Raw genomic sequence first — 26,652 nt, 5'->3', positions numbered from 1 at the left:
TTCATTGCAACATCCACTTCCCAGGTTCAAGCTATTCTCATGCCTCAGCCTCCCAAGTAGCTGGTATTACAGGCATGCACCACCACACCTGGCTAACTTTTTGTATTTTCAGTAGAGACAGTGTTTCACTTTGTTGACCAGGCTGATCTCAAACTCCTGGCCTCAAGTGCTCTGCCTGCCTTGGCCTTCCGAAGTGCTGGGATTACAGAAGTGAGTCACTGTACCTGGCCTTAATCATTTTCTTAATTTCCTTTTAGGATTAGTCATTGTTTGTGTATAGAAATGCAATTGATTTTTCTGTGTTGATTTTACATCTTGCAGCTTTGCTGAATTTGTTTATTCATTCTAACAGGTTTTTGTGGAATCTTTAGGATTTTCTATATACAAAGTCATGTCATCTTTGTACTTCTTCCTTTCCAGTTTGAATACCTTTGATTTCTTTTTCTTGCCTAATTGCTCTGGCTAGGACTTCTAGTACTATGTAGAATAGAAGTGGCAAAAGTGGGCATCCTTGTCTTGTTTCTGATCTTAAAGAAAAAGGTTTTAATCTTTTACCATTTAGCATGATGTTAGTTGTAGGGTTTTCATAAATAGCCTTTATTATGTTGAGAGAGTTTCTTTCTATTCCTAGTTGTGCCTTAGATTTTTAACGTTTAAACCCCGATTGTCATTGTACCTCCTTTTAATGATTTTAATAGCAGTTACATTGATTCTAGAGATTAATTTGGGGAAAGTTGACATATTTACAGATGGTCAATATTTTATTTTATGACTATAAATTAGATTCTAGAAATCTGGGTTTTCTTAACATGATAAAAAATATATTAAAAATTACGTTTTTAATATTTTTCCATGTCCTATGTTTTCAAAAATATTTTTCCATGTTCAAATAAAGTTGAATAATGAAGTACAACATCCTTCCTAAAAAATAAATGTAAAAGGTTACTTTGAAAACAAGCTGAAACAAAGTATTTAGATTGCGGTTTATCTCAAAAAGTGTTTTTGTCTTAAGCACATACTCCACGTACTCAAGTGCAAAATGGGGAACAGAACCTGCCACACTCTATGCTTAGTGCTTGTCCCACCCAATAAACCATCCACAAAAGTCAGTTGCATTGCTGTTCATTTGTTCCCCACAATTGGAAAACATACTGAAAAGAAGTTTTACCTGAAGTCATATGGATAGAGAGCAATTTAGTCAGGATTAGAGCTCACATCTTATGACACCAAATCTGATACTTTTCACTACAACACACAGCTTCTATTGTCTTCTGTTAGTTGATGACTAAAGACCAGAATAAAGTATTGGATTTTATAAGTAGTTTAGAATTGAATATTTATCGGGCTCTGTTTTTTTGTATACAGTTATTTGGGTTCATAATAATAGTAATAATAACATGAAATTTAATATGATTACTTGATTCAGGATGCTACAGATAACAACCTGGGATTATATTTTAATTGAAAATAATTTGCAGTGTCAAAAAAAAGAAAATAATTTGCAGTGTCAATTAATCATCAGATGCCTTAATCTACCTTACTTCCTTTAAGAAGCAAGATTATTCCTTAATGATTTCGAATAATTTCCAGCCCTCTGATCCAAATATCCCACTTGATTATTTCCTTGTGCCTAGCACATTAAGATAATAGACAAAGCAGGTCATAAATAGTGATGACTAGCTAGCTGAAAGGGTAAGTATCTCAGCATACCAATGACCCACTCATGACACATGAGTTGAGAAGCTCCTAATTCTATTTCTTCATGCAACATGGCAAACAAGAAATGCTAAAGGACATTCCTTCTTCAAAACAAGTAGATCCTGTACCAAATACACAAAGAAAGAAACTACCAAGGGTGACTATCAACAGAAACAAGATTTAGACCTCAGGGATCTAAGATATCATGATAATCAATACACAATATAAATGAATAAAGTATGAGATATTTAAAGAAATAAAAGATGAGGCTGGGCACGGTGGCTCACGCCTGTAATCCCAGCACTTTGGGAGGCCAAGGCGGGTGGAACACCTGAGGTCAGGAGTTCAAGACTAGCATGGCCAACATGGCAAAACCCTGACTTTACAAAAAATAGATTACTCAGGTGTGGTGGCACGTGCCTGTAATCCCAGCTATTTGGGGGGCTGAGGCAGAAGAATCACTTGAACCTGGGAGATGGAGGCTGCAGTGAGCCAAGATTGTGCCACTGCCCTCCAGCCTGGGCAACAGAATGATACTCCATCAAAAAATAAATAAATAAAAGATTAAATCACAAAAAGAGAAAACAACAATAAACTATAAAAATTATTAGGCAGGTTTGCCACGGAACCTAACAAAACTTTTAGAAATGAGAGTGTAGGCCGGGCATGGTGGCTCACGCCTGTAATCCCAACATTTTGGGAGGCTGAGGTGGGCAGATTATGAAGTCAGGAGTTTGAGACCAGCCTGACCAACATGGTGAAACCCCGTCTCTACTGAAAATACAAAAATTAGCTGGGTGTGGTGGTGCGCACCTGTAATCCCAGCTACTTGGGAGGCTGAGGCAAGGAAGCAGAGGTTGCAGTGAACCCAGGAGGCGGAGGTTGCAGTGAGCCGAGATTGCTCCATTGCACCCCAGCCTGGGCGACAGAGTGAGACTCCATCTCAAAAAAAAAAAAAAGGAGATGAAAGTGTAATTGTTTTTAAAAACAAAAAAAATACCTCAGTGAATATGTTAAAGGACTATTTTAACACAGCTGAAAGTGAACAGAAATACAGAACTGAAGAGATTACCCTGATAGAAAGGTAGGCTGGTAAAGGTCAGAACCTTTCCTCTGAATTTACTAGAAACTCAAAAACTGTGAAATGTCATTTCTTTCTCTCCATTTTCCTATTATAACTACCCTACCTTGTGGGCAGTCTATATAGAAAGGTTTCTTTGATACCTGACTGATGCAGGAACAAGAGGGGTAAATGTGAATTCTTGTGGATAGATAACACAGGAGTTACTTCTAAATATCACTCCACTGCAAGAATTTAAAACAAAGCTTTAAAAATGCATTCAATAGTTTTCTTGAAAAGGGAAAATGATAATCCCTAGGCTTCTGGTTTTTGTTTGCTTTTTAGAGTTTCAATTGCTTTTCATTCTGTATTTTTTTTATCAGAAGCTCAGATCACTTTAATAATCTTGTGGCACTGTGTTTCTAATTTGTAGCCAACACATTCTGGAAGCTTGTTCCTTCCTTCCTTTATTTATTCATTTATTTTTTATTTTGAGACAAGAGTCTTACTCTGCCACCCAGGCTGGAGTGCAGTGGCGCAATCTTGGCTCACTGCAACCTCTGCATGCTGGGTTCAGGCGATTCTCCTGCCTTAGCCTCCCAAGTAGCTGGGATTACAGGTGTACACCACCATACCTGGCTAATTTTTGTATTTTTAGTAGAGACAAGGTTTCACCATGTTGGCCAGGCTGGTCTCAAACTCCTGACCTCAGGTGATCCACCCACCTCAGCCTCCCAAAGTGCTGGGATTACAGGTATGAGCCACCGCACCCGGCGCTTGTTCCTTTAAAATACACAATTAAGGCCGGGCTACTTGGGAGGTTGAGGCAGAAGAATCACTTGAACCTGGGAGATGGAGGTTGCAATGAGCCGAGATCGTGCCACTGCACCCCAGCCTGGGCAACAGAGTGAGACTCCATCTCAAAAAAAAAAAAAAAAAAAAAAAAGCCCAATAAAATCCTTTATTTTCACTAAAAATTTAGACATTTTGTAACTTTGATACGGTTTGGCTTTTGTCCCCACCCAAATCTCATCTAGAATTGTAATTCCCATGTGTCAAGGGAGGGACCTGGTGAGAGGTGACTGGAACATGGGGGCAGTTTCCCCGATGCTGTTCTAGTGATAGTGAGTTCTCACGAAATCTGACGGTTCAAAAGTGTTTGGCAGGCCGGGCACCATGGCTCATGGCTGTAATCCCAGCACTTTGAGAGGCCAAGGTGGGTGGATCACCTGAGGTCAGGAGTTCAAGACCAGCCTGACCAACATGGTGAAACCCCATCTCTACTAAAAATAAAAAAAAAAATTAGCTAGGTGTTGTGGTGTATGCCTATAATCCCAGTTACTTGGGAGGCTGAGGCAGGTAATCACTTGAATCTGGGAGTTACAATGAGCTGAGATTGTGCCACTGCACTCCAGCCTGGGCAACAGAGCAAGACTCCATCTCATAAATAAATAAATAAATAAATAAATAAATAAATAAAATAAAATAAAGCATTTGACAGATCCCCCCTTGCTCTCTCTCTCTCTGTCTCTCTCCTGCCGCCATGTAAAATGTGTCTTGTTTCCCCTTCCCCTTCACCTTTGCCATGATTGTCTCTTGAAGCCTCCCCGGCCCTGCAGAACCGTAAGTCAATTAAACCTCTTTTCTTTATAAATTACCCAGTCTCAGGTAGTTCTTTATAGTAGCATGAAAACAAACTAATACAAACTCTCATGATTTTTATAATCTCACAGTCCAGTAAACCTTCGAATCATTTCTCCCTACAAGTTATTTTCCCCTTCCACTGAAATTTAATCAAGAGTTCATTTATCAGATCCATATGCTCAGTGATGGTGGTGGTGGTTGTATTACTAAAAACACTAAATTAGTCACCCATTGTTCTAGTGTGGTATTGAGATATATCCCATAAATACATCAACATGCCCACCTCAACTAAGTCATTTGGCAGATGAAACAAGCTCAAGTGCAAAGTGGGAAGCAGAACTTTGAATCAGACTGATGATGTGTGCCACCAAATAGCCATATAGCTTTATCAAATTACCTAACGTCTCTGAGCCTCAGTTTCCTCATCCATTAACCAAAGACAATAATGCTTTTCTTAAAAAGATACTTTGAGGATCACAGTTAATATATTTAGAGCTAGCAGCTTAATATGTTAAATGAAGCTTTTTTTTTTTTTGAGATGGAGTCTCTCTGTCACCCAGGCTGGAGTCAGTAGTGCAATCTCGGCTCATTGCAACCTCCGCCTCCCGTGTTCAAGCGATTCTCCTGCCTCAGCCTCCTGAGTCACTGAGATTACAGGCACATGCCACCATGCCCAGCTAATTTTTGTATTTTTAGCAGATATGGGGTTTTGCCAGGTTGGTCAGGCTGGTCTCGAACTCCTGGCCTCATGATCCATCCGCCTCGGCTTCCCAAAGTGCTGGGATTACAGGCGTGAGCCACCATGCCTGGCCTAAATGAAGCTTTTTAATTATTATTTTCAGATCTAGGTTTAGCAGAGAGAGAGAGGAAAAAAAAAAAAAAACTATCCTGAATCCAGCACAGAGAAAAAAGAAAATGGAAAATATAGAGAGCGTAAGCTATAATGGACAAATAAAAAGATCTAACATGCTAATTAGAGTCCTAGAACAAATAGAATAAAGAGAATCGAAAGATTCAGTATTTAAGGAAATAATGGGTCAGCATATTCAAGAGCTAAAGAAAATCATGATTTGACAATATAGAAAGCAATATATATCAAGCTAGATTTTAAAAGTATATCTAGAGACATTATAGAGAAATTGGAGAATACTTAAGACCAAGAGATCTTAAAAGCAGAGCTAAGACAGAACAGCCATTGCAGAGCACTCTTTTTAGAAGCAAGAGGGCACCGTTACACTGAGTAAACCTCTCAATAGCAGCAGTAGAAGCCAGAAGACAATAAAACATCTGCCAAAAGAAAATGTCAATCTGAAGTCATGCTCTCTGCACAGCTAAAGTTCAAAAATGAGGGCAAAATGAAGGTACTGTCATTCAAACAAATGGAGAGAATTTATGGAACAGCAGGACAACACCCAGGGAGCTCCTAAATGGTGGACTTTAGAAAGAAGGAAAGCAATCCCAACAGGCAGGAGGATGAAAGGAGGAATCATGAGCAAATGAATTGGTAAACATGTAGATAACTAAAATCTAAATAGTGTCTATAAGGAATGTTGATGTCTAAATTTTGAGGATTGGTGTGTTGCAGTGGCTCGTGCCTGTGGTCCTAGCTACTTGGGAGGTTGAGGGAGGAGGATCACTAGAGCCCAAGAGTTCAAGGTTGCAGTAAGCTATGAGTGCGCCACTGCACTCCAGCCTAGGGGACAGATGGAGAACCCATCTCTAAAAATAATAAAAATAAAAATTTACGATAAATAAATTATAGTGATTAACAAAAGGACAGCTAAAATACTGGATAACAGCATGTAGTTTGGGAGGAGATGAACAGAGTTAATGTTTATACATCCTCATATTTTTCAGTATAGAGAATGATTAAGAGAAAATGAGTGTATAATATCTAAAACAGTACAAGATCAAACAAGTAGTAAAACTCAATTTTTTAAAAAGCAAGGAAAAAATGGTTAGAAAAAGCAAGTCAAATAAGCCTAAATCAGAGGATAGAAATAAGTCTAAATAAATCAGTAATGACTCTCTATAAATAGACCAAACCATCAGTTCAAAGACAGATTATAAAATTGAATTTTTAAATGTAAAAAACTAGAAACTATATGAGACATATTTTTTAAATGACACCAAAAAGTTTAAAAGGAAGAGAAAATATGCTACACAGAAGTTAACCAGAAGAAAGCTGGGATCAGAAAAATAATGAACTGTCAAAAAAGTAATATTGGGGATGGAGAAGGCTACTTTGTAATAATAAAAGATTCAGTTCAATAGTAGGTAATTCTAAATCAATATGCATCTAATAAAGAGTATAAATAAAACTCTTTATCATAGGGAGAAGTTGACTAATCCACCTTTATATAGTGGGAGATTCCAACACATTGTTCTCAATTTTTTTTTTTTTCCGACACAGAGTCTCACTCTGTCATCCAGGCTGGAGTGCAGCGGTGCGAGCTCAGCTTACGGCAACCTCCACCTGCTGGATTCAAGCAATTCTCCTGCCTCAGCCTCCCAAGTAGCTGCAGGCACCCACCACCATGCCTGGCTAATTTTTTTCTATTTTTAGTAGAGGCAGGGTTTCACCATGCTGGCCAGGCTGGTCTCCTAACCTTGTGATCCACCCACCTTGGCCTCCCAAAGTGCTAGGATTACAGGTGTGAGCCACAGCGCCCAGCCTGTTCTCAATTATTGATAGGTCAAGCAGACAAAAAAAAAAAAAAAATTCAGAGCCAAGTGAGGTGGTGCACGTCTGTAGTCCCAGCTATTTGGGAAGCTAAGGCAGAGGATTGCTTTAGTCCAGGGGTTCGAGGCTGCAGCGTGCTATGATAACTCCTGTGAATAGTCACTGAACTGCAGCCTGAGCAACATACTGAGACCCTGTCTCCGAAAAAAGAAAAAAACAATTAGAAAATGGAGGATTTAGGCCAGGCACAGTGGCTCAAGCCTGTAATCCTAGCACCTTGGGAGGCCAAGGGGTGGATCATGAGGTCAGAGATTGAGACCATCCTGACGAACACAGTGAAACCCCATCTCTACTAGAAATACAAAAAATTAGCTGGACATGGTGGCACACGCCTGTAATCCCAGCTACTAGGGAGGCTGAGGCAGGAGAATCGCTTGAACCCGGGAGGCAGAGGTTGCAGTGAGCCGAGATCGCGCCATTGCACTCCAGCCTGGGCAACGAGAGCAAAACTCCATCTCAAAAAAAAAGAAAAAAGAAAAAAGAAAACGGAGAATTTAAACACCACAACACAAGATAACAAGTATGGTTTATTAGACAAACATAGAACTCTCCAATAATTAGAGAACAGCACACTTTCTTTTTCCCAGCACACATTTGCAAAAATTGATCATGTATTGGCTTATAAATTAAGTCTCAATAGATTTTACAGAATCAGAACCTTACAAGCCACTGTTCTGGCCACATTGAACTTGAGGTAAAAAAATAAAAGAACTTTTTAAAAAAAAAACTATAGTAAATTAGAGTAACATTAGCTAGGGTAACTGCTACATCCCACTACTTTAAACCTATAGGCTTTTTTGGTTTACCTAATAGTCCCATGTGGTTATCCTGGTCAGTGAGGGTTTTACCCCCATGAAGTGATTGAGAGACCCAAGCTCGTTTCACAGTGAGACTCCTCCTTCCTCTTAGAGTCTCAGTGTCTTCTTTACCCAACTATTCAGGCTTTCTAATAGTTTTATTCTTCGTTTTAATAAATTTTTGAAATTTTTTCTATTTCATCTGCATTTTCAAATGTATTGACATAAAGTTATTCATAATATTCACAATATTCTCAATTTTTAAAAAAAATTCAGCTAAATCTATATTCTTTTTGACCCCAATAGTATGTATGTATGCTGTTTCTCATTGTCTTGATCTATCTTGCCAGAGATTATTAGTCTTTTCAAAGAGTTATCTTTTGGCTTTGTTATGCCTTCCTGGTGTGTGTGTGTGTGTAGACATATATAAACATAATAAAAGAAATTTTTTTCTTTTTAAATGTTGCTTTTATCTTTGTTAATCACTTTTCTGCCTCTAATACAAATCTAGTCAAGTGTTCTAGCTAAATGAAGGAAAACAAGCTAAAGCCAGTTTCCTGTCCCAACCAAATTGATCTGTGCTTAAATATTAGTTACATTTAGAAAATTATGCTCTATAGTTGTTAACATTATTTTGTATTTTCTGAAACATTTTCTGTTAGTCTCTTTACAAGTCTAGGACTTTCTGTTACAAGGGCAACTCTTAACTCTCACTAGCTTAAGCAAAAAAGGGAACATATTGGCTTGTACGGTTGAGAAGGCAAGTGTTGCTGAGAGCAGGTATTCAGTGATGTCATTAGGAATCTCAGCCACATTTTCTTCTAGATCTGCTTCATCCTCCCGTAGCCTTTCCCAGTGTAGTGGCACAATGGCCACCAGCCAGGCCAGCCAGCCTTGTGTCTTGTAAGCCTAGCACCTCAGAGAAAAAGAACCCAGCCCAAGGGCTCCAGCACAAGTTCCAGGATTGACTGTTTCAGCCTGTGCCCACCCCCATAACTGGTCACTGTGTGTATGTGGAGTGGGGGGATCATTATTCAATGCCAGTCAACCTGCATGGGCTAAGAATGAGGGAGATGTGGTTCCCTAACAAAACGGGTACATGAGTGTATCAAAGAGAGAGAGATGAAGAGAATGAAGGGAGAGTAGGGGGTGGATAAATGAAGAGAGTCATGTTAGTAGAAAAGGGAGATGCTGGGCTGGAGAGAACACCTGATGTCCCCTGGTTCTTAGTAAATGTTGAATTGGCTCAACAAAAGAGCAAAGGAAAAGCTAATGGGAGTGGAAGTATTAAAAGGTCATTGAAAGGAAAACTGGGCAGAGAGATCATCACAGTGATAACTTCCTTCCTACCTGGAGTAGTTCCATCATCTGCTGGGTAGTTACCATAGGAGCACGAAACACATTTCCGTGCTCTACCTTCTGTTTCAACCAACTGAAATTTCAGCTTTAAAGAGATATCCTTTTCATGGTGATATGTATCTCCAGGATTCCTAGAAACGTCTGTAGCCACTAGTCACATGTAGCTATTTAAAGTTAAGTATAAATTAATTCAAATTAAATAAATTTAAGGACTCAACTTCTCAGTTATGCTAGCCACATTTCAAGTGCTCATTAGGCACATGTGGCTACCATATTGCATAGCTCAGATATGGAACATTTGTATCATCACAGAAAGTTCTGTTGGACAGTACTGACTTAGAGCAGTAAGCTGTTACCAGCAATTTGTTGTTATTAGGTGTCTGTCTAGTGACCATTACTCAGAATTGGATGAGAAATGTTGATTATGACAGAAGAAATGAGAGAAGCTGCCTGGGACCATCTGTTAGCCCTGTTTTCACTTCTTTAAAGGATTTCAGCTCCCTTAGGACTTTGCAGTGGATCTCCAGATGGGATGGTCTCTGCCATCACAGAGCTGGAATTCCTGATGATCCCTTTGAAACAAGCCCAGAGAGACATCCAGGGACTGTAGCCCAGGAGCCACCTGAGAGCAGTGGTGCTTGGGAGAAGGGGAGCTTGAGAGGCTCTTGGTGTCAGAGCCCTTGAGGTATTGTTTAAGGCAGTCAATACTCATTGTCAGGTGTCATAAATGTCTACCCCTTGTCATGTACTTGATCATCTTTTAATGTTACATAAGTGAGATAAAAACTGATTTTTTTCCTTTTTCTTTTTATTCTGCAGACCTATCCCTCTTTGCTCTGTTGTTATGATAAATAGCCAACTTGATAAAGTTGAAGGAAGGAAATTTTTTGTTTCCTGTAATGTTCAGAGTGTTGATGAGCAGACCCTATACTCAGAGGCGACAAGTAAGAAGCTGGTCTTATCTCTTTCTTGGGGTTTAGTTGGGTTGGGTTGGGAGTTTTGGTTGATTTGGGTTTTGTGGGGGTCAGGGGGGTGTTTTGGTTTGGTTTGGTTTTTTGCCCAGGTATGATAACCCACACATGCCAAAAAATTCTTAATTCCCTGTCATGCAAAGAACGAGTTAAAGATATTCTTATACATTGCTAGTAAAGGGCGAGTTGCCAACATCTATCAAAATTACAGCCCAATGCAGAAGCTCATGCCTGTAGTCCCAGCACTATTGGTAGGCTGAGGTGGAAGGATCACTTGAGCCCAGGAGTTCGAGACCAGCCTTGGCAACATGGCAAGACCCCATCTCTACAAAAAACACAAAAAATTAGCTGGGCGTGGTGGTGTGCGCCTGTAGTCCCAGCTACTTGGGAGACTGAGGTAGGAGGATCCCTTGAGCCCAGGAGACGGAGGTTGCAGTGAGCTGAGATCGCACCTCTCTGCACTGCAGCCTGGGTGACAGAGCCAGACCTTGTCTCAAAAAAAAAAATTTACAAAGTGATGTGTCCTTTAACTCACCTCCAGGACTTTATCTCACAGGTATAATAACTGCAAAATTATAATGTGTTAGATTGCTATCAGGTTCCAGTGATTGTGTCACTCATGCAACATTATTTGCAATAGCAAAAAAAAACAAAAATGGCAAAACATGGCAAACATAGCTATCCATCAATAGGAGACTGGTTAAAGAACTACAGCTCACCTATAAACTATATTGTATGTATGTGCCATTAAAAAATGGTGAAATACTGTGATGCCATAAATAAGAAAAATATGTCTATACTTATGTGTGTGTAGACTGTCCCAGGAAAATCACACACATGACCTGTTACTTCCCAGGAGTACTGAGGTTCATCCACGTTGTTGACTGTGTTCACTTGTTTGTACCACTGTGTAATACTCCACGTGTGACTATCCCACAATGAATGTCTCTCTTCCGATGACAGGCCTCTGACTATTACCAACGGGGCTGCTATAAACATTCTTGTTCATGTCTCCTGGTGGTGTGCATGGGCAAGAGCTTGGCATATACTTAGGAATAGGATTTCTGGGTGGTAGAGTATTGCGAGTGTTCAGCTTTACAGAGGAATGCAAAATTGTTTTCTAAGCCTGTACCAAATTAAACTCCCACCAGCAATATATGAGATTCTTTAGATTCCCATCTTCTCTAGCAATTAGTGAAGTCAGACTTCATTGTTTTTGCCAGTCAAATGATTATAAAATGACTTCTCGGTGTGATCTTGATTTGCATTTCTCTGATTACCTGTGTGGTTGAGTGTCTCTTCATATGTTTATTGACCATATTTTTTCCCATTCTGTGAAATTTTTGTTTGTTTAGCTTTTTTCCATTTCTCATTTTCTTACTGATTTATAGACATTCTTTGTATATTTTATATCAGAACAATTTTTTTTTGTTGGATATATAAGTCGCACATACCTCCTTATGGTGTGTAAGTTGTCTTTTATTTGCTTTAAGGTATCTTCTTTATGAACAGAAGTTTTTAATGTCAATTTAGTTGCATTTATTACATTTTTCCCTTTATGGCTAATGCTTTTTGTATCTTGTTTAAGAAATTTATTTTTCCTCTTAAGTATGAAGCATTTGCAGGAATGACGGATAAAAGGAGCAGGTAGAAAATAATAATTTAAATCCACAGTCAATTTAAGTACTCCATTCCAGGCTGTGGTTTATACTTCCTGTCTCACTAAACCTTTCAGTATCATAAAGGTGCCAAATGGCTCTCTTGTAATTTTAGTTCTTTTCATTTCCCTGACTATCTCTAATGGAAGTAGTAATGAACCATGAAATGGCCAAGTGGTGAGGACCTGGTTACCCAGGGAGAGGTAATACAGTATTGTGATAGTCAAAAGTTGATTCTTAATTTGGCTGCAAAATGAGAGTGGACAGATAGACTGAAGGGACAAATGTGAATCTAATCCCTCTTTTGTATATGTCTTTCCATTTAGAGTAGTCCATCAGATTGAAGTCAGTTGACAAATAATCATCTGCTGTTATTTTGTTTGTTTAGGCATATTTATAAAGCTGAATCCTGCTAAGAGTCTGACATAAAGAGCTGCTGTTGAACTCCATCCCATTCTCTCCCCTCCAGAAGAAGCAGTTGTCCCCCGAATACTCTGCTTCCTCACTGCTGAATCCTCGTAGGGAGAAGCCTGCCAACAGTGACCTTCCAAAACAGCCAAAAAGGTGTTAGCATTCAGAATATATAAGGAATTCTTACAACTCAACAAAGAACCCAGTTTAAAAATGGGCAAAGAACTTGAATGGACATTTCTCCAAAGAAGATAACGGAAATGGCTAACAAGTATATGAAAAGATCCTCAACATCACTAATCATTAGAAAAATGCAAATAAAAACCACAATGATCACACCTACTAAAATGCCTATAATTTTTTAATTTTATTATTATAATTATTTTGAGGTGGAGTTTCGCTCTTGTTGCCTAGGTTGGAATGCAATGGCGCGACCTGGGCTCACTGCAACCTCCGCCTCCCAGGTTCAAGTGATTCTCCTGCCTCAGCCTCCTGAGTAACTGAGATTACAGGCACCCACCACCACACCTGGCTAATTTTTTGGTGTATCTTTTGTAGAGATGGGGTTTCACCATGTTGGCCAGGCTAATCTATAATTTTTTATTTTTAAAAATAGTGTCAAGGAGGATGTAAAAAAAAAATAGAAACTTCATACATTGCTGGGTGAATACAAAATAGTGCAGCTGCTACAGAAAAGTTTGGCAGTTCCCCAAAAAGTTACCATATGACCCAGCAATTCCACTGCTAGGTGTAAATGCAAGAGAAATGAAACATACATCCACACAGAAGCTTGTACACTAGTGTTTATAATAGCATTATTTGTAATAGCCAAAATGTGGAAACAACCCAAATGGCCATTAATGAATGAAGGGATAAACAAATTGTGGTACACACACACACACACACACACATACATACATACATACATATAATAGACTATTATTCAGCCATACAAAGGAATGAAATACTGAAACATGCTGCAGCTTGGATAAACCTCAAAAGCATCACATTAAGTGAAAGAAAACAATACTATGTTTAGAATAGGCAACTCCATAGAGACAGAAAGTGGATTAGTGATTAATATGGTTTGGCTGTGTTCCCACCCAAAATCTCATCTTGAATTGTAATCCAAATTGTAATCCCCATGTGTTGGGGGCAGGACCTTGTGGGAGGTGATTAGATCATGGGGGTGGTTCCCGCATGCTGTCACAGTGGTAGTGAGTGCATTCTCATGAGATCTGATGGTTTTATAAAGGGCTTTTCCCCGCTTTGCTCAGCACTTCTCCCTCCTGCTGCTGTGTCAGGAAGGATATGTTTTCTTTCCTTTTTGCCATGATTGTAAATCTCCTGTGTCCTCCCCAGCCATGCAGAACTGTGAGTCAATTAAACCTCTTTCCTTTAGAAATTTACCCAGTCTCGGGCAGTTCATAGCAGTGTGAGAATGGACTAATGCAGTGCTTGCTAGGGGAATGAGGGTGGTGGGCATGGAGGAGAGAACAGGAAGTGATTCAAGTGATTACTTACAGTACCGTTTTTCTAGGGTGATAAGTTTTAAAACTAGAGAAAGGTGGTAGTTACACAACATTGTGAATGTACTAAATGCCAATGAGTTGTACATTTTTAAATGATTAGGCTGAGGGTGGTGACTCATGCCTGTAGTCTTAGCACTTTGGGAGGCCAAGGCAGGAGGATCCCTTGAAACCAGGAGTTCAAGACCAGCCCAGTCAACATGGCAAACCCCATTTCTACAAAAGAAAAATTTTGAAAATTAGCCAGGCATGGTGACGGGTGCCTGTAGTTCCAGCTACTTGGGAGACTGAAGTGGAAGGATTGCGTGAGCCCAGGAGTTCATGGTTGCAGTGAGCTATGAACATGCCATTGCAGTCCAACCTGGGCAACAGAGCAGGACCCTGTCTCAAAAATAATAAGAATAATAATCAGAAATTGGAACCCTCATACATTGCTGGTTGGAATGCAAAATGATGCAACCATTCTGGCAGTTCCTCCAAAAGCTAAACAGAATTACCCAGCAATTCTAGTGGTAGGCTTATACCCAAAGGAACTGAAAAGAGGGATTCCAACAGATCGTTGTACTTCAGTGTTCATTGCAGAATTATTCATAATAGCCAAAAAGTAGAAACAACCCAAATGTCTACCTACAGATGAGCAGATAAACATAATGTGATATATACATACAATAGAATATGATTCAGCCATAAAGAGGAATGAAGTTCTGATACATGCTACAATATGGATTAACCTTGAACACATTATGCTAGTGAAATAAGATTTTAAAAGGACAAATATTGTGTGATTCTATTTAAATGAAATATCTAGAATAAGCAAAATTGTAGAAAATATATTAGAGGTTACCAGGGGGAGGGGAGTGGCAGGAATGGGGAGTTATTGTTTAATAGGTACAGAGTTGGGATGATTACGTTTGGGAAATAGTGGTAATGGTTGTACAATATTGTGAATGTAATTCCTGCCACTGAATTATACACTTAAAAGTGGTTAAAATGGCAAATTTTATGTTACATATATTTTACCACAACTTCAGAAGGTTATTGTAATTTACCAAAAACCATTGAATTGTACACTTTAAATGTGTAAATTGTGTATTATATGAATTTTATCAAAACAAAGCTATTTAAAAAAACAAAAAAGATAATACTAAAACTGCAAGTAGAGGCTGGGCACAGTGGCTCACACCTGTAATCCCAGCACTTCAGGAGGCCGAAGCAGGTGGATCACTTGAGGCCAGGAGTTTGAGACCAGCCTGGCCAACGTGGTGAAACCTTGTCTCTACTAAAAATACAAAAATTAGCTGGGCATGGTGACGGGCACCTGTAGTCCCAGCTACTCGGGAGGCTGAGGCAGGAGAATCACTTGAACCCAGGAGATGGAGGTTACAGTGAGCTGAGATCGCGCCACTGCACCCCAGCCTGGGTGACAGAGTGAGACCTATCTCAAAAAAAAAAAATAAATAAAAAGCAAGTACAAGCAAACAATAAGAAGATGGCAGAGCTGACACTTGTACTACCAGGAGCCCTTTGCCAGCCACGTTACAAAATTAAAACAGCAACTGACATGTTCAATTTCACTGATCTCGCTTTAAATACTACTGTAAGATTTTTCTAGTAGAAAAATGTGAAAATATTATTTGTATTGATACTAAATAAAACTTTTAATTGTTAAAATTAAGTGGTCTGGAAACTTACCAATCTCGCGTGTGTGATATTTTGTTTTAAAGTGTTTTGTAGATATTGTTTATTGCTTAAATTAAAATTGCCCAACCAAGGGACCTTGAAAATATATAATTTCTGCGTTCTCAGGTCCTTCCTAAACATTCCCTTCACCAGCAGAACTTTTTCAGACTCATCCCACTTATCTTTAACTCTCTAAAATCTTACAGTACTATGACCTGAATCTTACTTAATTCTCTAATTTTTTAACAAGCTAATAAGCCAAAAAGCTCCTCCGGACGGACGGACGGACGGACGGACGGATTTGAGACAGGGTCACACCGTTTGCCCAGGCTGGAGTGCCATGGATGGATGGATGGATGGATGGATGATGGATGGATGGAGGGAGGGAGGGAGGGAGGGATGGATGGATGGATGGTTGGATGGATGGATGGATGGATGGATGGATGGATGGATGGATTTGAGACAGGGTCACACAATTTGCCCAGGCTGGAGTGCCGTGGCACAATCACAGCTCACTGCAGCCTCAACCACTCGGGCTCAAGTGATCCTCCTACCTCAGCCTCCTGGGCTCATCCTCCTTGAGCTCAGGATTTCGAGACTAGCCTGGGCAACATAGCGGAGGCTCCATAGGAGGAGAAAAGATGGCGAAGAGAAGCGATTCACAGTTTTTGGAATGTGTCTAGAAGCAGCTAGGTGGAGTGAGGGAGTTGCAGCAGGAGGGAGGAGAGCAGAAAGAGGCAGGAGCAGGGAACAAGAATTGGAAGGGGAAGGGGTTTGTAGAGTCAGGGCCATGAAGTGGCTCACCTCCAACGTGGGCCCCGTTCAGCCCTTTTGGGTGGCGGAGTCTGAACTAGGAGAAGCGGCCATGTGTGACCACAACCAAAGAACTGTGTCTGTCTGTTAAGCATCACAGCAGTGGGAACCCAGGCCCACCTACTAGGAGCACCCAGAGGTGAGCCTCACTCTCGGGAGAGGAACTTCTTCACCCGATCCTGAGAAATCAGTGGTGGCTGTCATCATGGAAGCAAGGGTGTGCTTGGGTAGCCATCACCACGGAAGAAAGTGGAGGATGTGCCTCTGTCACCACAGGGAGCCATTGGAGACATGACAGAGGTGACAGCAGCACCAGCATCCACACTGGGCCCCTCAGCAGCCTCCACCCTGTTTTCCATGTGAGGAGCTGGGGCTGCCCCCTTGGCCCTAGTGGCTCCTGGCTTCTTGGGCTGCCTACAGGAGGCCAGGAGGAGCAACCCTGAAGCAGGGTAGGAAATGACACGTTGCCTACCTGCACAGGTTGGAGGTGGCTTTGCAGCTCATATACTAAACTTGGGGCACCTTCTGTTAGGCCAGTAGTCACACCCCAAATAGTGTATGCACAATTATGAATGACTTTAATGAAAATGAAGGTCCCTGCTGGCTGCCCTGGGAACATGTGCCCAACCTTGAACTGTGGCAGTTCACGCGCCTCCTGCCAGCCCTCCCCAGTCCTCACACTTGTGCTTCCAGAGCATAGCAGTCTGGCCAAGTGCAGATGGGGAGGGACAAAAACAGGAATGTCAACTTCCAGGGGCAGCTGACCTTAACCTTTTCATGAGCATATGTGCAATAGATTTAATGCAAGACTTTTACCCTACTTGGGAGAAGCAGTGTTAAAGAAGACATATAGAGGCTGTTTATGAAGAGGCAGTATCCATCTGCAAGTGAAAAAAAAAGATGAATTGGCCCATAACGCTTCTCTTGAGTTGTTCAAACCTACTGCAATACAAGTAATTAATTGTGAAAAAAAGAGTGATAGCTATTACTCAGTTACAATTTGCTAGGCATTGTGTAAGCACATTATTTGTGTCACCGTCTTTACTCCTTAGATACTATTGATAGCCTCAATTTACATGTGAGCAAACTTTGTGAGGCTTAAGTAAATTCCCAAAATCACACAGCTACTCTATTAAGTAGGTACTCTTATTATTCCCATTTTACAGACGCAGAAGTTGAGGCAAACCTGGGATTTGTATCTGGGTCCTCCTGGCTTCAGATCCCAAACTTCCAGCACCAGGATTCACTACCCCTCCGCAATGACCAACACAGAAGTGCGTAAAGGTGTGATGGTGTAAGTGACGGATCTTGGAGAAGACAGAGGTGGAAGAGACATTTCCTTTATCACTGCACTTAAGGCCAGAGTTTCCAATTTGCAATTTTGAAAACATTATATTTTATAAAAAATAATACCCTGATCAAGAAATTGATAAAGTTTCAGGCCAGGCATGGTGGCTCACGCCTATACTCCCGACATTTCAGGAGGCCAAGGTGGGAGGACTGCTTGAGCCCAGGAGTTCAAGACCATCTTGAACAACACAGCAAGCTCTCATCTCTATAAATAATTTTTAAAGTTAGCTGAGCATGGTGGAATGCACCTGTGGTCCCAGCTACTGAGGAGACTGAGGCGGGAGAATCAATGAAGTCCAGGAGGTCAAAGCTGCAGTGAGTCATGATCACACCATTGCACTCTAACCTTGGTGACAGAGTGAGACCCTGTTTCTAGGAGAAAAAAAAAGAAATTGATAAAGTTTTGAAAATAAGGAAAATTTTGATAGTGGTATATCATTAGTGTCAATGTTAGGATCAGAATAAAACTCCTCTAGAATAATAAAGTAATGAGTAAATAAAAGTGTTAAGGACTGGAGTGGATGTTACAGAGTGGTCACTAATTATACATTAGCCTAATGTACACTAGCCGAGGCAGAAATAGAAATGAAATAAATGTTCTAATTTAGGAGACAACACTTGGGCCGTTGATTGCCTCTGAAATATGTTATTGTTCTTCAGAAAAAAAAAAAAAAAATCTCAGCAGGTGTAGATAAAGGTGACAAAAGGAAAACATACTGGAAACAAGATTCAGGAATAATATCTACTTCACCCAAATCTAAAATATAGGAAAAATGTTTTCATAAAGTCACCCAAGTGCTCAGTGCATTTATAAAACACCCCCCGCAAACTTTAGCGATTTTCTAAAGAACTCTAGGGTTGAAACACGAACTGTAGCACTTGAAAATGAGCCTTAGCCAGAAACACCACCTTCACCCCTCCCCTCTCTTATTTTGTCTCTGTTTCATCCCTTCTCTCCCAAAACACAATCTTCACAATGGGGACATGCCTCCTCCATCACCCCCACCCTATCCATCTCTGGGTCAGAAATGTCTAGGCTGTTGCTAAGATACAATCATGGACACCAGTTGTTTTCTTGTCTGTCATCTTCTGTCCCTTCCTCCCAGTCTTCTGAAAACAGAACCATGCTGACTTGGCAGAAAGCCCTTAGAGTCAAGCTGGGTGAGAGGACTGCCAGTCAAACCTGGCCACTTGACAAGCTTTGATCATCATAGCTCCCCACCCCCTTGACCACAGACATTAGTCCAAGGAGGAGGCACATAACCTAACATTAGAGTCTTTCCTGGGATTTCATACATGGATGATAGGTGAAGGAGAAAACAGATTGAGATGGATTTTGGAAATGCCATCCATGAGGCTTGATGTGTGGATGGACAAGTCACGTAACCTCAATGAACTTGAGTTTTCTTCTCTTTACAATGAGGGACATGAACCAAAAGCTCTTGGAAGCACCTCCAAATTCAGTCTGAGGGTTCTGTGGGGCTTCACCTATGATTAGGTCAGTTCGTCTGGTCCAGTCATGCCCTTTCAGGGACGAGATACCTGGCAAAAATTATGCATCTAGGGAAAATTTCTCTTTCATAAGCTCAGATACAAGGTTGTCCCCTTTGCCATCATTTTGCCCTTCTTATCAAAATCTACTTTAGGTTCCCATTTAAACTAAGAAGTAAAATACAGTAACTAATTTTATGTTATTGTATGATATAATAAACTAATGTAATGTACTCTTACATTATGACCCTTCACAGGAATATTTATATTTTATTTTATTTATTTATTGTAACAGAGATGGGGGGGTCTCACTATGTTGCCCAGGCTGATCCTTGAACTCCAGGGCTCAAGCAATTCTCCTGCCTCAGCCTCCCGAAGTGCTGGGATTACAGGCATGAGCCACCCAGCTCAGCCAGAATACCTACATTTTAAAAGAGAAGCAAAACTTTATGATGAACGATGCATGATGCAATAACTATCAACATCACAATTTCTTAAACTCATTCCAAGGCTCCCCCACATAGAAACATATACACAGTCTTCCTTCCCTTCACAGACTTTGGAAGGTCTGTGTGTGCTTGTGTGTGGTAGGTATTATGGAGGTATTATAGAGTCAATGTGGGAGTGAGCAGATATATATGCGAATGTGTGTATGTGCATGTATGTGCATTTGTGTTTATGTGTGTAAGTTTATGTATGTGTGTGAGTGTGCATGTATTTGTGTGTGAGTGTGTGTGCACACCTGTGTGTATATTGTATAGACGTGTGTGAGTATGCATGCATGCGTGTATGTGTGTGAGCGTGTATATCCACATCTGTGGATGTGTGAGTGTATCTATGTGAGTGCAGGTGACTGCATGTGCCTGTGCATGTACTAAAAGAGCCAGTTAACTCTGGAGCTGCAGTTGCTGAAGGTGGGGCGGAGAGGAAAGCCCACAGTGCCAAGGAGTCAGGCCAGCTCAGGCTAATAGAGGGTGCTGGGGAGAGCGCAAGGCTTTCTCTCTCACCCTGGCACCAGTAAACTCTACACTGAAGCGGTTATAGCTGATGGAGCCACCAAGGCACAGTGGCCATGCCATGTGCCCAGTGCCCAGCTGTGGGCAGCAGAAGTGCCCCTCCAAGGAGGCCACAACTCCAGAGTTTCCCTGCGCTGCTGAAGGCCAGGAGCCACAGCCACAGGAAGGAAAGGACTTCCCAATGAATTATTTCTATGTCTTCATAGACAGAACCCAAGACAGCCTCAGAGCTACACACTTGCAGACAGCCCAGCTTCCAGGAGGGAAAGCCATGGTCAGGCTGGTTTAGTGTGACCCAATCTTTTCAGGGCACTCAAAGAATGGAGTGTCATTGTTTTCCCTCATCCTCTAGAAGCCCAAAGATAGAGCCCTACCAGCCCCCAGGGGAAAAAGAACCTGTTTTTCAGTTGCTAATTATTCCTGCCTGGGCTCAAATGGGAAGAATTCTGAGAAGAAAGGGGCCCTCCCCAGCGCTGACTGAACAGAGTCCTGAGGACTGGCTGGGGAGAGGGGAGGTAGAGAACCGTGGCTACGGGGGATCTGGACGGGAAAGGTACCCAAAGAGGGAAAGGGCTCCTTGTCTGGGGAACACAGAGGTAGGTAGGGGTGGCTAGGGGAGAACCTTGGGAGGCTCCCCTGCAGGGACAGTGCTCAAGAGCCCCACAGGAGCCTCCTGGGGCCTGAGGAGGACTTGCCTGCACCCCACCCTCGTCCGGCTGCTGCTGTGACTATCAGCAAGGACAATGCCCTACTGGGGCCACGAGACTTGCTCCATAGCCATCTGTTAGCCTCTGTTGAACACACTTCAACCCTGGGATGTCCCTGACCTTGAGGGAGGGGGCTGGTTCCTGGGCATCCTCAGCAGCTGGTGAAGTCCACATCACCTGTACTTGGAAGCCTCGGGAGCGTGGCCCCTGAGCTGGCTCAAGCACCTGAACAGCCCTGCTTCAGAGTTCTCAGAGGAGAAAGGGGCTCAGGATGTCAGGGGTGCCAGTCGTTTAATATGCTTCTTAACACGAAAGTGGCCTTACTTTGTACCCCAAGCTGGTAAAGCAGATATGCTAGTGGCACTGTGTGGCTGTCCCACTGGTTTGAAAGTATCCCCTCTCAAGCTGTGATCTGGATTTGAGGAGGAGAAGATTGCAGTACAGGGCTGGCCAGGGCCTCTGAGCCCCACCTCAGCATGTACGCATGCGCGCACGCGCCACACCCACACACACACACACACACACACACACACACGCCCCTTCAGGATGTCACCACAGCTTTCTGAGCCTGGAGGTCGTGCCTCGCTGCCCCTTAGCATTTCACAAATAGGAACTCAGTTCTAGTTGAGCAGTGGTCAGGGCTCTGACATTTGTGGAATGGCCTCGGGTTTCCCCTCAGTCCCAACAGAGCTCCTGTTTCTGTTCCCTGCTGAGACCCCTGCATCAGCCCTGTGATCACACCGGCAGCTGCCCACACAGCCAACTCCTGCCTACCAGCTGTGTGGCTCCCCTAGGCAAAAAGTCCCTGTGCCATGGCCCAGTGGGCCCTTCAAGTCCAGCCTCCCAGGGTTCCTCTGGGCAGAGCGCTCAGTAACCATTTATTTTAGCTCCCATCCTGTGCCCCATGTTTTGTCAAGACAGTCTTTTCCCTGGTCGTGGTGAGTCCTCACCAGCCCTGGACAGTCTGAGGGTGGGTTTGTGCCTTTCCCAAAGCTGCCCATTGGCACCTTTCTCCTGTAGCAAAGACCAAAAACCTTAGAAACCAGATGAAGCACAAACCCTGAGGTACCACAGAGCCAGCTGATTCATTAGTTTCAACATGCAGCAATTACTTTCCTTTTCAAAGAGTCCTCTGTGGGTGTCCAGGTGTAGAATGAATCTCAAGAAGGTCCCTCCCAGAGGGAACCAGGAAAAAAATGGCTAATCTGGGAAGAGTGACAGACTAGATCTGGGGCGGGCAGACAGGCAGCAGACTCCTGGAGGGCCTGGGAATGAGCTGAGAACGAGGGGGCAGGACCGGCAGCCCACAGGATAGGATCCAGTCAGAGGCATTTGGTTTGGCTCAGGCAGTATTGTTATAAATTACGATAGCAGCATCTGAAAGTTAGAAGTTTTCACATAAAAGTCTAGATTTGCGCCAGCTTTTCTTGAAAAAGCAGGGACGCTGGCAGCTGGGCCTATATCATGGTAACTCCCACATGGAGTGAGGCCAGGGTTGCCCCCAAGTCCCCGTGGGTCTGCCCACCACCCCTATTATGCACAGCTGCTCTTGCCCAGCTTGCCTCTGACCCTTAGCTCTGCAGGTCAAGGAACCCAGCTTTCCTGAGGGCAGGGCAGCCTTGGCAGGAGTTTGACAAGGAGCCCTCCAGAAGTTGCCCGTGGTAAACCTGCAGGGGCTGAATCTTCAGGTGGGATCTGACGTCTAGAGAAGGTCCTTCCTCATCCAGAATGGCCAGATGGGAATCAGCCCGGACAGCACCACTCCAAAGTGCTGGGAGTCCCACGATCCCATGGGGAGCCAGCCAGTCCACATCAGGGGAGCTCAGCACATGTCCAAGGTCATCTGAGAAGGGCTCCCAGGGCCACCCAAGACAAGGAGGGCTTTGGGAGACTTCTGGGAATGTTAATCATCTTCATGTTTCCTCTTAGTGGTTAACAGTAAATGTCTTTGAACAAAACATGTCCTGTGAATTTGTTCAGGGGGCAACAAAGAGGACAAGGTGGGGAGACTGAGTACTCCATAGTCAGCCTTACAAGGGAAGGAAACTCCAACTCCAAAAGATAGAGAAGTGAGAGTGAGTTTAGATCTGGAACCAAGAGCTGATCTGCTGAACCTACCAAGGCCTTGGTTACTGCTGCTCTTTCACGGTGAGCCAAAGAGATTGCTCACGCAGTGGTATTGCTGGAGCCGGGTCCTACTGGTTTACAAAAGCTGATTGGGCTCACCTCCTCCCAACTGCACAGTGACTTCATATTGAGAGCTAGAAATCAGCCACCATGGGAATATTGACACTGCAGAAATGGGCAAATGCTACAAATCAGAGCTCCCCCAACCTCACCCCCAGCCCCAGGGCAGACTGTTACATGTTTGCCTGCACACCACTGCTGGGTCTGCTGTGGACCACCGGCAGATCAGGCCCAAGACGTGCTTCTGGGCACAGGTCATACCCCAGGAAGAGAAGCTTTCAAACTCAACATGCACCCACATGTCCCAAACTGGAAATGAACCGGGCGGGCAGTAAGCTAAACCAAAACTCAGCAGGAGTTCTCAGTTGTGCTTAACCGGCACTGGCTTCCTCTTTTGTTTCTGATTGTTTCTCCAGAGACTCCAGGCCTGAGGAGGGGCTTTCTTGTCTCTGAGGTGAATTTTCTTTATTTTCTCTGAGCTAAATTCACACAGAAGGAGAAGGGTTGGGGCTAAAGTTCATGTTGTCACAAAACCCATCCAAAGTATTAGCTGAGCATCTTTCCACCTCCCTGGAGAGTTGACCAGTTGACCCACATCCGGGAAGGGCTTTGCATTGCAGAAAGCATCCACAAGGCGTGTGGAATGGTGGGAGGAGGAGTTGGAAAGGCGGAAAGGAGCACTTTCTCAATAATCCTAATTTTCTCTTCCTGGATGGCCTTGGAAACCTCCTTCACTCTCCTCCAGCCAGCCTAAGGGCCACATCCATGGTTGTACCATCAGTTATGGATGTTCTTCTCAAATACCCTAATTATTTCCTTCTGTCATGCCCTTGATCCAGCTAGAGCTGCTCTGCAGCATCACAGACAGTGCCAGAGCCTCCTGGTAGGGAAGTGAAAGTTGACCTCCACCAGTTGTCAGCTCCTTCCCTTCGCCTGTTTTCCCCTGGACCACATCATCCAGCTGAACCTTGGTAATTATCCACTCAAGAAAATAAAGTGATACAGGAAACAAATGTAACTGTAGTATGTGGCAAGGCTGAGAGCAAAAGTTACATAATCATAATTCTGTGAATATTTGAAAGTCAATTTAACCAAAAATCGTCAAACAACCAACATAGGAGGCAACAAGATATCCAGACCCCACTGGGATCACCATGGGAAAATCGCTGGGCGACAACCCAGCTGACGCGGTGCTCAGCCAATGAAACAGCAATTTCCTTTCCCAGGTTCACCAACGACTTTTTATTTTTCTTTTAATTGAGACACGGTCTCACTCTGTCACCTAGGCTGCAGTGCAGTGGCACAATCTGGGCTCACTATTGCCTCAAACTCCTGGGCTAAAGTGATCCTCCTGCCTCAGCCTCCTGAGTAGCTGGGACCACAGGCACACACCACCATGCCCAGCTAATTTTTTTTCTTTTTTGTAGAGTTGGGGTCTCACTATGTTGTCCAGGCTGGTCACGAACTCCTGGGCTCAAGTAATCCTCCCACCTCAGCCTCCCAAAGTGCTGGACTTAACAGGCATGAGCCACTGCACCTAGCCACCTACTGGCTCTTTATTTTTTTTGAGACAGAGTTTCACTCTTGTTGCCCATGCTGGAGTGCAATGGCGCGATCTCGGCTCACCGCAACCTCCGCCTCCTGGCTTCAAATGATTCTCCTGCCTCAGCCTACCAAGAGCTAGGATTACAGGCATGCACCACCATGCCCAACTAATTTTGTATTTTTAGTAGAGACGAGGTTTCTCCATGTTGGTCAGGCTGGTCTCGATCTCCCAACCTGAGGTGATCCACCCACCTTGGCCTCCCAAAGTGCTGGGATTACAGGCGTGAGCCACCGCGCCTGGCCCTACTGACTATTCTTAGGAGGACAGCTCTTTCCTCCTGGGGCCACCTTGCTGGATCCAGCTCCCAGCTGTCAAGGTCGCCTGAAGATCCATCCCCTCTTGCTCCCCACTCGCCTTTCCTCTGACTTCTCTCCAGTTCACCTACCCTTCTTAGGATTTTTCTTTTTCTATCCTGTCTTCTCAAGTCCATCCTTCCAGATCAAGGATGGACCCAGAGAATGAAGGAACGCCAAGTGCCAGGGAAGGCCTGGGCAAGCCACAGGCACAGGGTACCAGCTACAGCTGTTGCAGTAAACTGAGGACCAGAGAGACAGATATGGAAACACAGGAGGATGTTTATTTTAAGGTAGGCACTGGCTCAGTGAATTCACATCCAAAAAGCTGAGCATTGAACAAAGACTGAGCAGGATTTTTATAAGCAGGCTTACAGAAGCAAAACAGAGGCAGTTCATCATATAATGACAGGTCACATAATCTATAGCATAACTGATGACTTGGCATAACTTGTGTCTTTGCATAGCTGGTGGCCTTGTAGCTGTGTGGAAAGAAAAAAACAAGAACTGGCTAAATACAGACAGACATTTGTCCATTTTTTTTCCCTTCATCCTTGCTCCAGACAGGGGATGTCTGGAGCCTATCCCTTTGGTTTCGACTTCTTGAACAGCGTTATCTTATAACTGTCTTTGAAGTGAGCTTGCTAGGCAGAGGAAAACTTGTTCTTCCTTTCTTTTTAACTTTTGCCTTGTCACATTCTGGGCCTTGGCTTTTACTTCTCAGACTAGGTCACTACGACCTTCTTATAGCCTTGTCTGTTACTTTTCTTGGAGTGAATGAATGTAGTACTTATTATTATTATTATTTTTAAATTTCTGCCTCACAGCAACGGCTGTGGCCCAGGGCTGAAAATGAGTGCTGCCAGATCTTCCCACTTATCTGGGGATGGCAACCAATTCAAGTATCTTTGCTTAGACCCAGAGCCTGAATCAATAAAAAAAAAACTGGTTCCAGCTGGGCACGGTTCCTCATGCCTGTAAATCCCAGCACTTTGGGAGGCTGAGGCAGGTAGATCAGCCAAGGTCAGGAGTTTGAGACCAGCCTGGCCAACATGATGAAACCCCGTCTCTACTAAAAATACAAAAATTAGCCGGGCGTAGTAGCAAGCGGCTGTAATCCCAGCTACTTGGGAGGCTGAGGCAGGAGAATCGCTTAAACCCGGGAGGTAGAGGTTGCAGTGAGCCGAGATGGTGCCACTGCACTCCTGGGCAACAAGAGTGAGACTCTGTCTTAAAAAAAGAAAAAAAAACTGGTTCCCCCAGTCCTTGAGGATGTTTAATTCAAACCTTTGCAGGAGGTGAGGAGAAATATTTATATTCCAGTCTTCTTCTAGGGCAACAAAATACAGAGGGTGAACCAAATCTTTTAAATTTCCGCATTAAATCAGTTTCATCTTTCGGAATCTGCCAAAATTTCATAATCATCACAACTATTATTATCATCATCATCATTGTTATGATTCCACCTTTGCACAGGTCTGATTTTTTTTTTTTTTTTTTTTTTTTAGACAGGGTCTCACTCGGCCTTCCAAAATGCTGAGATTACAGCTATGAGCCACCGCATGAGGCCTGATCTTTAGAGCATGCTTTTATTTTAGTCAATTTAAAACTGGGACTTTTTTTTTTTTTTTTTTTTTTT

At 42.9% G+C, this 26,652-nt stretch overlaps 1 protein-coding gene across 1 annotated transcript in view; it reads left to right on the top strand.

Annotated features, from left to right (window-relative positions):
- Positions 1 to 12,534, top strand: part of THEM4 (thioesterase superfamily member 4) — a 44,541-nt gene extending 32,007 nt beyond the window's left edge. Inside the window, exons 5-6 of the mRNA XM_025397126.1 lie at positions 10,121 to 10,245; positions 12,319 to 12,534. Coding sequence (XP_025252911.1) covers positions 10,121 to 10,245; positions 12,319 to 12,359 — 166 coding nt within the window. The 3' untranslated portion in view covers positions 12,360 to 12,534. The remainder of the gene's footprint in view (positions 1 to 10,120; positions 10,246 to 12,318) is intronic.
- Positions 12,535 to 26,652: the final 14,118 nt, after the last annotated feature.

This window comes from Theropithecus gelada, chromosome 1 (genome assembly GCF_003255815.1).
Source record: "Theropithecus gelada isolate Dixy chromosome 1, Tgel_1.0, whole genome shotgun sequence".
In the NCBI taxonomy this organism is placed as follows: domain Eukaryota; kingdom Metazoa; phylum Chordata; class Mammalia; order Primates; family Cercopithecidae; genus Theropithecus; species Theropithecus gelada.
Note: the sequence above shows the minus strand (reverse complement) of the source record. Positions and strands in the feature narration are given on the sequence as shown.